Genomic DNA, 12,137 nt, shown 5'->3' on the forward strand with positions numbered 1-12,137 from the left:
ATAACAAGCTAAAGATGGGTGCACAATGCAGGGCAGCGGCTTCAAAGGCTAATAAGATACTAGCATGTATTAAAAGAGGTATTGATTCAAGGGAGGAAAGCATAATTCTGTCATTATATAAAGCCCTGGTAAGACCTCACCTTGAGTTTGGAGTGCAGTTCTGGGGACCAATTGCTAAAAAAGATATTGCAGAACTAGAAAAAGTTCAGAGAAGGGCCACAAAGCTAATAAGGGGATTGGAGAAATTAACCTATGAGGAGAGGCTAGCCAAACTGGGTCTGTTTTCTTTAGAAAAAAGGCGCTTGAGAGGTGACATGATTACTTTATATAAATATATTCAAGGCCCATATACAAAGATGGCAGAAGCTCTGTTTATTCCAAGAAAATTGTTTCTGACAAGAGGTCATAATTTAAGGTTGGAGGAAAGGAGATTTAATCTCCTGCAACGGAAACGTTTTTTCACTGTGAGAGCAATAAAATTGTGGAACTCATTACCAAAGGAGGTAGTGAATGCCAATACCATAGATACATTTAAAAATAGTCTGGATAAGTTTCTGTATACTAACAAAATTCATGGATATGATTGCTAGTATTAAATGGGTCACATTTTAATGGGGTTATTTAAGCTTAACTGGAGCTTTTTGTAAGTATTTTAGATTTGTATAGGTTGAACTCGATGGACTTCAGTCTTTTTTTCAACCTTATCTACTATGTTACTATGTTACTATGTAATTTAGGTAATTTATTTAATTGTAGTGTAGTGTTAGGAGTTAATGTAACTTAGGTTAGGTTTTATTTTACAGGTAAATTTGTATTTATTTTAGCTATGTAGTTAGTAAATAGTTAATAACTATTTAGTAACTATTCTACCTAGTTAAAATAAATACAAACTTGCCTGTAAAATAAATATAAACCCTAAGCTAGATACAATGTAACTATTAGTTGTATTGTAGCTAGTTTAGGGTTTATTTGACAGGTAAGTATTTAGTTTTAAATAGGAATTATTTAGTTATTAATTGTAGCTTTTAATAAGATTTATTTTAATTATATTTAAGTTAGATGGTGTTAGGATTAGACTTAGGTTTAGGGGTTAATAAATATAATATAGTGGCGGCGGCAGATTAGGGGTTAATAATTGTAGGTAGGTGGCGGCGATGTTAGGGGCGACTAGGGGTTAATAATATTTAACTAGTGTTTGTGATGCGGGAGTGCGGCAGTTTAGGGGTTAATATGTTTATTATAGTGGCAGCGACGTTGGGGGCAGCAGATTAGGGGTTAATAAATGTAGGTAGGTTGCGGCGACATCGGGGGAGTGAGATTAGGGGTTAAATATAATGTAGGTGTTGGCGATGTTGGGGGCAGCAGATTAGGGGTTAATAAGTGTAAGATTAGCAGTGTTTAGACTCGGGGTTCATGTTAGGGTGTTAGGTGTAACCCTAAATGTAGTTTCCCCATAGGAATCAATGGGGCTGCGTTACAGAGCTTTACGCTGCTTTTTTGCAGGTGTTAGGCTTTTTTTCAGCCGGCTCTCCCCATTGATGTCTATGGGGAAATCCGTGCACGAGCATGTACAACCAGCTCACCGCTGACTTAAGCAGCGCTGGTATTGGAGTGCGGTATGGAGCACAATTTTGCTCTACACTCACTTCTTGTCTTTTAACTCCGGGTTTAGAAAAACCTGTAATACCAGCGCTGTAGGTAAGTGAGCGGTGACAATAATGTGTAAGTTAGTACCGCACCCCTCATAACGCAAAACTCGTAATCTAGCCGATTGTATCCTAAAAAGGATTAAAAACATACTTATGCCTACCTGCTAGGAGTTACAGAATGCTATAGACTTGTTTTTGTGATTTCTTATTAGTATATAACTCCGTTTTGGTAGCAGAGAGATTTGTAAGGCTGGAAGTGTTCTTTTTAGGCACTAATTGTATTATGGATGCAGCAAATTCATACAAAATCATTAACCGAATTGAGTACTGTTAAATCTTTACGAAGAATGTATTTCTTTGCAATACACTTTCCATGAGTTATAGAGGAACATAGTGTAATACACATAATGATTATGGACAATGAAAATATAGACGACGAGTCAGATTTAAATGCATACAGTGTGTAGACAGACACAGAACTTCTGTCACTATACTACCAAATCCGTCCACATTCTAACTAGTAATTCGCGTATAGATAAGTACCTATAGTTGAGCCAAATCATATTCGACACTTGAAGTACAGTTAACATGGACTATAAGAGTTATAACATCGATCTATAAATATAACATATATCCAACTGTGCATATAATTGCAGATATACGATCGAAACCCATAGACGTAATTACTGTGTTTACAATACACGCCTTTTAGTATCATTGGCCGTACCATGGGGTGTGTGAGCCGCAACTGGCCCCTGATTGGAGGATGCAGATGACAACATTGAGGCGTACACACCTACACGTTACGATTGGTTAATGAGTTATGACGCTATGCAAATTGCGATTAGCTGCCTTCCTAATAAGAGGTGATTTGTGGAGCGGCTGATGCATTTAAAAAAGCAGTGGCGAAACGTACGTCAGTTTGTGCTTATCTAAACATTTTTGCTTAATAGCATTGATTGATATCTACACACGTAGGAAGCACCTCATATGTTTATGTGTTTTTTTAGAATTTTAAGTGTTGTTCACCCTTTAACTATTTATTAAAAGTTATGTTATAATTATAAATAAAACATTTTTTATCTTCACCTCTTTGTCAACGTATACCCACACCCAGATAGTGTTATAGTGTGCCCAAAGTGCTTCTTTCCTCTTTTTCTCTCTATGTATTATATAAAATATGAGGTTTCAGGTGTTAGAGAAAAAAAGGACTGTAAAGGGCTTTAACATAGAGATACATACATATACTTGTCTAAATATGTATATGTATGTGCATATATGTTTGTACATATGTACTGTATTTATGTATTTATATGTGTATATATGTATTTACAGACATGTATACACAAATACATATGTACACACGTATAGACATATATCTAAGAACATTGGAGCCCTTTACAGTCAAGTAATAAAAAAACATAATTATGCAATATTCATATTTAATAAAGTGTTTATATATTTACTGTAAATATTTCATGTTCCAATGTTTTTCATATCGGAAATATGTTCTAAGTATCTGTATATATATCTATAATCTGCATTTAACATTAACAGACAGTCAGAGTAAATTTTGCATTAGTATAAAAGTTCTGCATTTATTTAAATAATGTAATAAAAATTGACGTCACACTTTCAGCCAAACTATTTGAATATGTGCTGTATTCTTGTTCTTTCTAAACTTAAATAGAATATATATGGTTTAATATGTGCTATTTAAATCACATTACTTTAGTGTAACCTGTTTTGTCTCTAGATTCCGGCTGTGGTTCGCTATCGGTACACTCTGAAGAAGGAGAAATACAAACCATGAATTACCCAGAGCCCTATTCCAATGGAGCAAATTGCCACTGGATCATCCATGCTCCAAATCATCTTTATGTCAAGGTGTATTGTATAGAATTTTAAAATTATTTATATTTTATAGGGATTATTTATTTTTACTTTTGTTTTTGTATTTATTTATTTTTAATCACATTAAGTGAAATATGTACATATTTATTACAATGTGCCTGATATAAATAGGCTAAATAATGAAGTAGTTAAACTTTCACTACCGTTTGTTTAGTTTTATCTATGAAAACTATATATTGAGATATATATATATATATATATATATATATATATATATATATATATATATATATATATATATTTACATAATGAGTTTTCGGTGGATGACAATTTCAACTAGCTATTTATTCAAAGAATTAAGACATTATTGGAAAATAACCAAAAAAGTAAAAAAGTGTTCCACAAAATGTTGTAGCTTTCAAACTGTAAGAAAAAAAGCTTAATATTTGTTCCTTAGTATCGTTTGATTCAGCTAAGACCAAAGATGTGTGATATATACAGTGTACATATATATATATATATATATATATATATACATTTTTAATCATTTTAAGGTCTTTATCTGTAGCTTTGTCTAAAATGATACAATTGGGTAACTCTAATTTGGTATAGAAGAACTGCCCAAATTCTCAAAATTATCCCCGAAAATTGAATACATTTTATTTTATAAGTAGACAAAGCAAGGTATTGATCTTTAGGACCATTTTGGCATATTTCATGCTACTATATGGCCACCAAATAGGTTCATATAAAAAAAAGTTAACCTTTTCACAAACTTTCCGCTAGATTTAGAGTTTTGTCGGTAAAAAGTCGCATAGCTAACGCTGTTTTTTTTCCCAACGCACCCTTCCAACAACGCTGGTGTTTAGAGTTGTCTGAGGAGCTGCGTTAGGCTCAAAAAAGGGTGCGTTGAGCCTAACTTAGCTCCACTTCAACCCTCAATACCAGCGTTGCTTACGGTAGCGGTAAGCTGGGAAAACGTGCTCGTGCACGATATCCCCATAGGAAACAATGGGGCAGTTTGGGCTGAAAAAAACCCTAACACCTGCAAAAAAGCAGCGTTCAGCTCCTAACACAGCCCCATTGTTTCCTATGGGGAAACACTCTCTAAGTCTGCAACTAACACCCTAACATGTACCCCGAGTCTAAACACCCCTAACCTTTAACTTATTAACCTCTAATCTGCTGCCCCCGTTATCGCTGACACCAGCATTATACTATTAACCCCTAATCTGCTTCTCCGTACACCGCCGCAACCTACATTATCCCTATGAACCCCTAATCTGCCCCCCCAACGTCGCCGCTACCTTACCTACACTTATTAACCCCTAATCTGCCGACCGGACCTCGCCGCCACTATAATAAATGTATTAACCCCTAAACTGCCGCACTCCCGCCTCGCAAACACTATAATAAATTGTATTAAGCCCTAATCTGCCCTCCCTAACATCGCCGCCACCTACCTACAATTATTAACCCCTAATCTCCCGCCCGCAACGTCGCCGCTACTATAATAAAGTTATTAACCCCTAAACCTAAGTCTAACCCTAACACCCCCCTAAGTTAAATATAATTTAAATGAAACGAAATAATATTCATATTAATAACTAAATTATTCCTATTTAAAACTAAATACTTACCTATCAAATAAACCCTAATATAGCTACAATATAACTAATAGTTACATTGTAGCTATTTTAGGATTTATATTTATTTTACAGGCAACTTTGTATTTATTTTAACTAGGTACAATAGATATTAAATAGTTAATAACTATTTAATAGCTACCTAGTTAAAATAAATACAATATTACCTGTAAAATAAATCCTAACCTAAGTTACAAATACACCTAACACTACACTATCATTAAATTAATTAAATAAATTACCTACAATTAGCTAAAATAAAATACAATAAAATAAACTATTCTATAATACAAAAAAAACAAACACTAATTTACAAAAAATAAAAAAGAATTACAAGCAGTTTAAACTAATTACACCTAATCTAAGCCCCCTAATAAAATAAAAAATTCCCTACCCTATTCTAAAATACAAAAGTAATCAGCTCTTTTACCAGCCCTTAAAAGGGCTTTTTGCGGGGCATTGCCCCAAAGTAATCAGCTCTTTTACCTGAAAATAAAAATACAATACCCCCCCAACATTACAACCCACTACCCACATACCCCTACTCTAACCCACCCAAACCCCCCTTAAATAAACCTATCGCTAACCCCTGAAGATCATCCTACCTTGAGTCGTCTTCACTCAGCCGAGCCGAATTCTTCATCCAAGGTGCGCAGAGGAGGTCCTTCATCCGGTAGAAGTCTTCATCCAAGCGGGGCAAGAAGAGGTCCTCCATCTGGTAGAAGTGTTCATCCAGGCGGCGTCTTCAGTCTTCATCCATCTGGAGCGGAGCAGAGCCATCTTCAAAGGAGCCGACGCGGAGCCATCCTCTTCAACCGACGGACTAACGATGAATGAAGGTTCCTTTAAGGGACATCATCCAAGATGGCGTCCTTTCAATTCCGATTGACTGATAGAATTCTATCAGCCAATCGGAATTAAGGTAGAAAAAATCTGATTGGCTGATGCAATCAGCCAATCAGATTGAAGTTCAATCCGATTGGCTGATCCAATCAGCCAATCGTATGGAACTCGCATTCTATTGGCAGTCCGTCGGTTGAAGAGGATGGCTCCGCATTGAAGAGGATGGCTCCGCGTCGGCTCCTTTGAAGATGGCTCCGCTCCGGATGGATGAAGATTGAAGACGCTGCCTGGATGAACATTTCTACCGGATGGAGGACCTCTTCTTGCCCCGCTTGGATGAAGACTTCTACCGGATGAAGGACCTCCTCTGCGCACCTTGGATGAAGAATTCGGCTCGGCTGAGTGAAGATGACCCAAAGTAGGATGATCTTCAGGGGGTTAGCGATAGGTTTATTTAAGGGGGGTTTGGGTGGGTTAGAGTAGGGGTATGTGGGTGGTGGGTTGTAATGTTGGGGGGGTATTGTATTTTTATTTTCAGGTAAAAGAGCTGATTACTTTGGGGCAATGCCCCGCAAAAAGCCCTTTTAAGGGCTGGTAAAAGAGCTGATTACTTTTGTATTTTAGAATAGAGTAGGGAATTTTTTATTTTGGGGGGCTTTTTTATTTTATTAGGGGGCTTAGATTAGGTGTAATTAGTTTAAACGGCGGTGTCCAGTCGGCAGATTAGGGGTTAAACATTTTTATTAGCGTGGCGGCGATGTGGGGGGGCCTCGGTTTAGGGGTACATAGGTAGTTTATGGGTGTTAGTGTACTTTGTAGCACAGTAGTTAAGAGCTTTATTTCTTTCATGTAATTAGCAAGAGTCCATGAGCTAGTGACGTATGGGATATACATTCCTACCAGGAGGGGCAAAGTTTCCCAAACCTTAAAATGCCTATAAATACACCCCTCACCACACCCACAATTCAGTTTTACAAACTTTGCCTCCGATGGAGGTGGTGAAGTAAGTTTGTGCTAGATTCTACGTTGATATGCGCTCCGCAGCAAGTTGGAGCCCGGTTTTCCTCTCAGCGTGCAGTGAATGTCAGAGGGATGTGAGGAGAGTATTGCCTATTTGAATGCAGTGATCTCCTTCTACGGGGTCTATTTCATAGGTTCTCTGTTATCGGTCGTAGAGATTCATCTCTTACCTCCCTTTTCAGATCGACGATATACTCTTATATATACCATTACCTCTGCTGATTCTCGTTTCAGTACTGGTTTGGCTTTCTACAAACATGTAGATGAGTGTCCTGGGGTAAGTAAATCTTATTTTCTGTGACACTCTAAGCTATGGTTGGGCACTTTGTTTATAAAGTTCTAAATATATGTATTCAAATATTTATTTGCCTTGTCTCAGAATGTTCAACTTTCCTTATTTTTCAGACAGTCAGTTTCATATTTGGGATAATGCATTTGAATTAATCATTTTTTTCTTACCTTCAAAAATTTGACTCTTTTTTCCCTGTGGGCTGTTAGGCTCGCGGGGGCTGAAAATGCTTCATTTTATTGCGTCATTCTTGGCGCGGACTTTTTTGGCGCAAAAATTCTTTTCCGTTTCCGGCGTCATACGTGTCGCCGGAAGTTGCGTCATTTTTTGACGTTATTTTGCGCCAAAAATGTCGGCGTTCCGGATGTGGCGTCATTTTTGGCGCCAGAAGCATTTTAGGCGCCAAATAATGTGGGCGTCTGATTTGGCGCTAAAAAATATGGGCGTCGCTTTTGTCTCCACATTATTTTAGTCTCATTTTTTCATTGCTTCTGGTTGCTAGAAGCTTGTTCTTTGGCATTTTTTTCCCATTCCTGAAACTGTCATTTAAGGAATTTGATCAATTTTGCTTTATATGTTGTTTTTTTGTCTTACATATTGCAAGATGTCTCACGTTGCATCTGAGTCAGAAGATACTACAGGAAAATCGCTGTCTAGTGCTGGAGCTACCAAGCTAAGTGTATCTGCTATAATTTTTGGTATCTGTTTCTCCAGCTGTTGTTTGTATTGCATGTCATGACAAACTTATTAATGCAGATAAAATTTCCTTTAGTACTGTTACATTACCTGTTGCTGTTCCGTCAACATCTAATTTTCAGAGTGTTCCTGATAAACATAAGAGATTTTATTTTTTTTAAATCCATTAAGAAGGCTATGTCTGTTATTTCTCCTTCTAGTTTACATAAAAGTCTTTTAAAACTTCTCTTTTTTCAGATGAATTTTTAAATGAACATCATCATTCTGATACTGATAATGGTTCTTCTGGTTCAGAGGTTTCTGTCTCAGAGGTTGATGCTGATAAATCTTTGTATTTGTTCAAGATGGAATTTATTCGTTCTTTATTTAAAGAAGTATTAATTGCATTAGAAATAGAGGATTCTGGTCCTCTTGATACTAAATCTAAACGTTTAAATAAGGTTTTTAAATCTCCTGTAGTTATTCCAGAAGTGTTTAATCTCCCTGATGCTATTTCTGAAGTAATTTCCAGGGAATGGAATAATTTGGGTAATTCTTTTACTCCTTCTAAACGTTTAAGCAATTATATCCTGTGCCATCTGACAGATTAGAGTTTTTTTGGGACAAAATCCCTAAGATTATGGGGCTGTCTCTACTCCTGCTTAATGTAATACTATTCCTACGGCAGATAGTACTTTATTTAAGGAAAATTGAATCCTTTCTAAGAAAAGCTTACTTATGTTCAGGTAATCTTCTTAGACCTGCTATATTTTTAGCGGATGTTGCTGCAGCTTCAACTTTTTGGTTAGGAGCTTTAGCGCAACAAGTAACAGATCATAATTTTATAGCATTATTATTATTCTATAACATGCTAATAATTTTATTGGTGATACCATCTTTTGATATCATTAGAGTTGATGTCAGGTATATGTCTCTAGCTATTTTAGCTAGAAAAGCTTTATGGATTAAACTTGGAATGCTGATATGTCTTCTAAGTCAACTTTGCTTTCCCTTTCTTTCCAGGGTATTAAATTATTATCTCAATTGTTTCTGGAAGGAAGGGAACTTTTTTACCAAAGGATAAAAAAATCTAAGGTAAATTTAGGTCTAATAATCTTTTTCGTTCCTTTCCTCTCAACAAGGAACAAAAGCCTGATCCTTTATCCTCAGGAGCGGTATCAGTTTGGAAACTATTTCCAGTTTGGAATATATCCAAGCCTTATAGAAATCTATAGCCAGCTCCTAAGTACCCATGAAGGTGCGGCCCTTATTCCAGCTCAGCTGGTATGGGGCAGATTACGTTTTCTTCAAAGACATTTGGATCAATTCCGTTCTCAATCTCTGGTTTCAGAACATTGTTTCAGAAAGGTACAGAATTGGCTTCAGTTAAGGCCTCCTGCTAAGAGATTTTTTTCTTTCCCGTGTCCCAGTTAACACAGCAAAGGCTCAGCATTTCTGAAATGTGTTTCAGATCTAGAGTTGGTTGGAGTAATTATGCCAGTTCCAGTTCTGGAACAGGGGCTGGGGTTTTATTTTATCTCTTCATTGTACCAAAGAAGGTCAATTCCTTCAGACCAGTTCCGGATCTATTAATATTGAATCGTTATGTAAGGATACCAACATTCAAGATGGTTACTGTAGGACTATCCTGCTTTTTGTTTAGCAAGGGCATTATATGTCTATAATAGATTTACAGGATGTGTATCTGCATATTCCGATTCATCCAGATCACTTTTAGTGTCTGAGATTCTCTTTTTAGACAAGCATTACCAGTTTTTTTGGCTCTACCATTTGGCCTAGCCTCAGTTCCAAGAATTTTTTTCAAAGGTTCTCGGTGCCCTTCTTTCTGTAATCAGAGAACAGGGTTTTGGTATTTCCTTATTTGGACGATATCTTGGTATTTGCTCAGTCTTCTCATTTTCGAAGAATCTCATACGAATCGACTTGTGTTGTTTCTTCAAGTTCATGGTTGGAGGTTCAATTTACCAATCAGTTCATTGATTCCTCAGACAAGGGTAACCTTTTTAGGTTTCTAGATAGATTCAGTGTCTATGACTCTGTCCTTGTCAGACAAGAGAAGTTTAACATTGATATCAGCTTGTCAAAACCTTCAGTCACAATCATTCCCTTTGGTAGCCTTATGCATGGAAATTTTAGGTCTTAGGACTGCCGCATCAGATGCGATCTCCTTTGCTCGTTTTCACATGCGACCTCTTCAGCTCTGTATGCTGAACCAATGGTGCAGGGATTACTCAAAGATATCTCAATTAATATCTTTAAACCGATTATACGACACTCTCTGACATGGTGGACAGATCACCATCGTTTAGTTCAGGGGGCTTCTTGTTCTTCCGACCTGGACTATAATCTCAACAGATGCAAGTCTTACAGGTTGGGGAGCTGTGTGGGGGTATCTGACGGCACAAGGGGTTTGGGAATCTCAGGAGGTGAGATTTCCGATCAATATTTTGAAACTCCGTGCAATTTTCAGAGCTTTTCAGTCTTGGCCTCTTCTGAAAAGAGAGTTGTTCATTTGTTTTCAGATAGACAATGTCACAACTGTGGCATACATCAATCATCAAGGAGGGACTTACAGTCCTCTGGTTATGAAAGAAGTATCTCGAATTTTGGTTTGGGCGGAATCCAGCTCCGGTCTAATCTCTGCGGTTCATATCCCAGGTATGGACAATAGGAAAGCGGATTATCTCAGTCACCAAACGTTGCACCTGGGCGAATGGTCTCTTCACCCAGAGGTATTTCCTCAGATTGTTCAAATGTGGGAACTCTCAGAAATAGATCTGATGGCTTCTCATCTAAACAAGAAACTTCCCTGGTATCTGTCCGGATCCCGGGTTCCTCGGGCGGAGGCAGTGGATGCATTATTTCTTCCTTACAAGTGTCATCCTGCCTATATCTTTCCGCCTCTAGTTCTTCTTCCAAGGGTATTCTCCAATATTCTAAAGGAATGCTTGTTTGTCCTGCTGGTAGCTCCAGCATGGCCTCACAGGTTTTGGTATGCGGATCTTGTCCGGATGGCCTCTTGCCAGCTGTGGACTCTTCCGTTAAGACCAGTCTTTCTGTCTCAAAACCTTAATTTTAAGGTATGGAGTTTGAACGCTTGATTCTTGGTCAAAGAGGTTTCTCTGACTCTGTGATTGATACTATGTGACAGGCTCGTAAATTTGTATCTAGTGAGATATATTATAGAGTCTGGAAGACTTATATTTCTTAGTGTCTTTCTCATCTTTTTTCTTGGCATTCTTTTTGAATACCGAGAATTTTTCAGTTTCTTCAGGATGGTTTAGATAAAGGTTTGTCCGCAAGTTCCTTGAAAGACAAATCTCTGCTCTTTCTGTTCTTTTGCACAGAAGGTTTGCTAATCTTCCTGATATTTATTGTTTTGTACAACCTTTGGTTCGTATAAAACCTGTCATTAAGTCAATTTCTCCTCTTTGGAGTTTGAATTTGGTTCTGGGGGCTCTTCAAGCTCCTCCTTTTGAACCCATGCATTCGTTGGTCGTTATATTACTTTCTTGGAAAGTTTTGTTTCTTTTGGCCATCTCTTCTGCCAGAAGAGTCTCTGAATTATCTACTCTTTTTTGTGAGTCTCCTTTTCTGATTTTGCATCAGGATAAGGCGGTGCTGCGAACTTCTTTTGAATTTTTTACCTAAGGTTGTGAATTCTAACAACATTAGTAGAGAAATTGTGGTTCCTTCATTATGTCCTGATCCTATGAATTCTAAGGAGAAATCATTGCATTCTTTGGATGCTGTTAGAGCTTTGTAATATTATGTTGAAGCTACTAAGTCTTTCCAAAAGACTTCTAGTCTATTTGTCATCTTTTCCGGTTCTAGAAAAGGCCAGAAAGCTTCTGCCATTTCTTTGGCATCTTGGTTGAAATCTTTATTTCATCATGCCTATGTTGAGTCGGGTAACAATCCGCCTCAAAGGATTACAGCTCATTCTACTAGGTCAGTTTCTACTTCCTGGGCGTTTAGGAATGAAGCTTTGGTTGATCAGATTTGCAAAGCAGCAACGTGGTCCTCTTTGCATAATTTTACTATATTCTACCATTTTGATGTGTTTTCTTCTTTTGAAGCAGTTTTTGGTAGAAACGTACTTCAGGCAGTGTTTTCAGTTTGAATCTTCTGCTTATGTTT

The 12,137-nt window shown here is 37.3% G+C and overlaps 1 protein-coding gene across 1 annotated transcript in view; it reads left to right on the forward strand.

Moving 5' to 3' along the window:
• LOC128636266 (ovochymase-2-like) overlaps positions 1 to 12,137 on the forward strand; it is a 343,532-nt gene that overhangs the window by 128,188 nt on the left and 203,207 nt on the right. Inside the window, 1 exon segment of the mRNA XM_053689302.1 lies at positions 3,406 to 3,536. Coding sequence (XP_053545277.1) covers positions 3,406 to 3,536 — 131 coding nt within the window.

Source organism: Bombina bombina, chromosome 7, assembly GCF_027579735.1.
Source record: "Bombina bombina isolate aBomBom1 chromosome 7, aBomBom1.pri, whole genome shotgun sequence".
In the NCBI taxonomy this organism is placed as follows: Eukaryota; Metazoa; Chordata; class Amphibia; order Anura; family Bombinatoridae; genus Bombina; species Bombina bombina.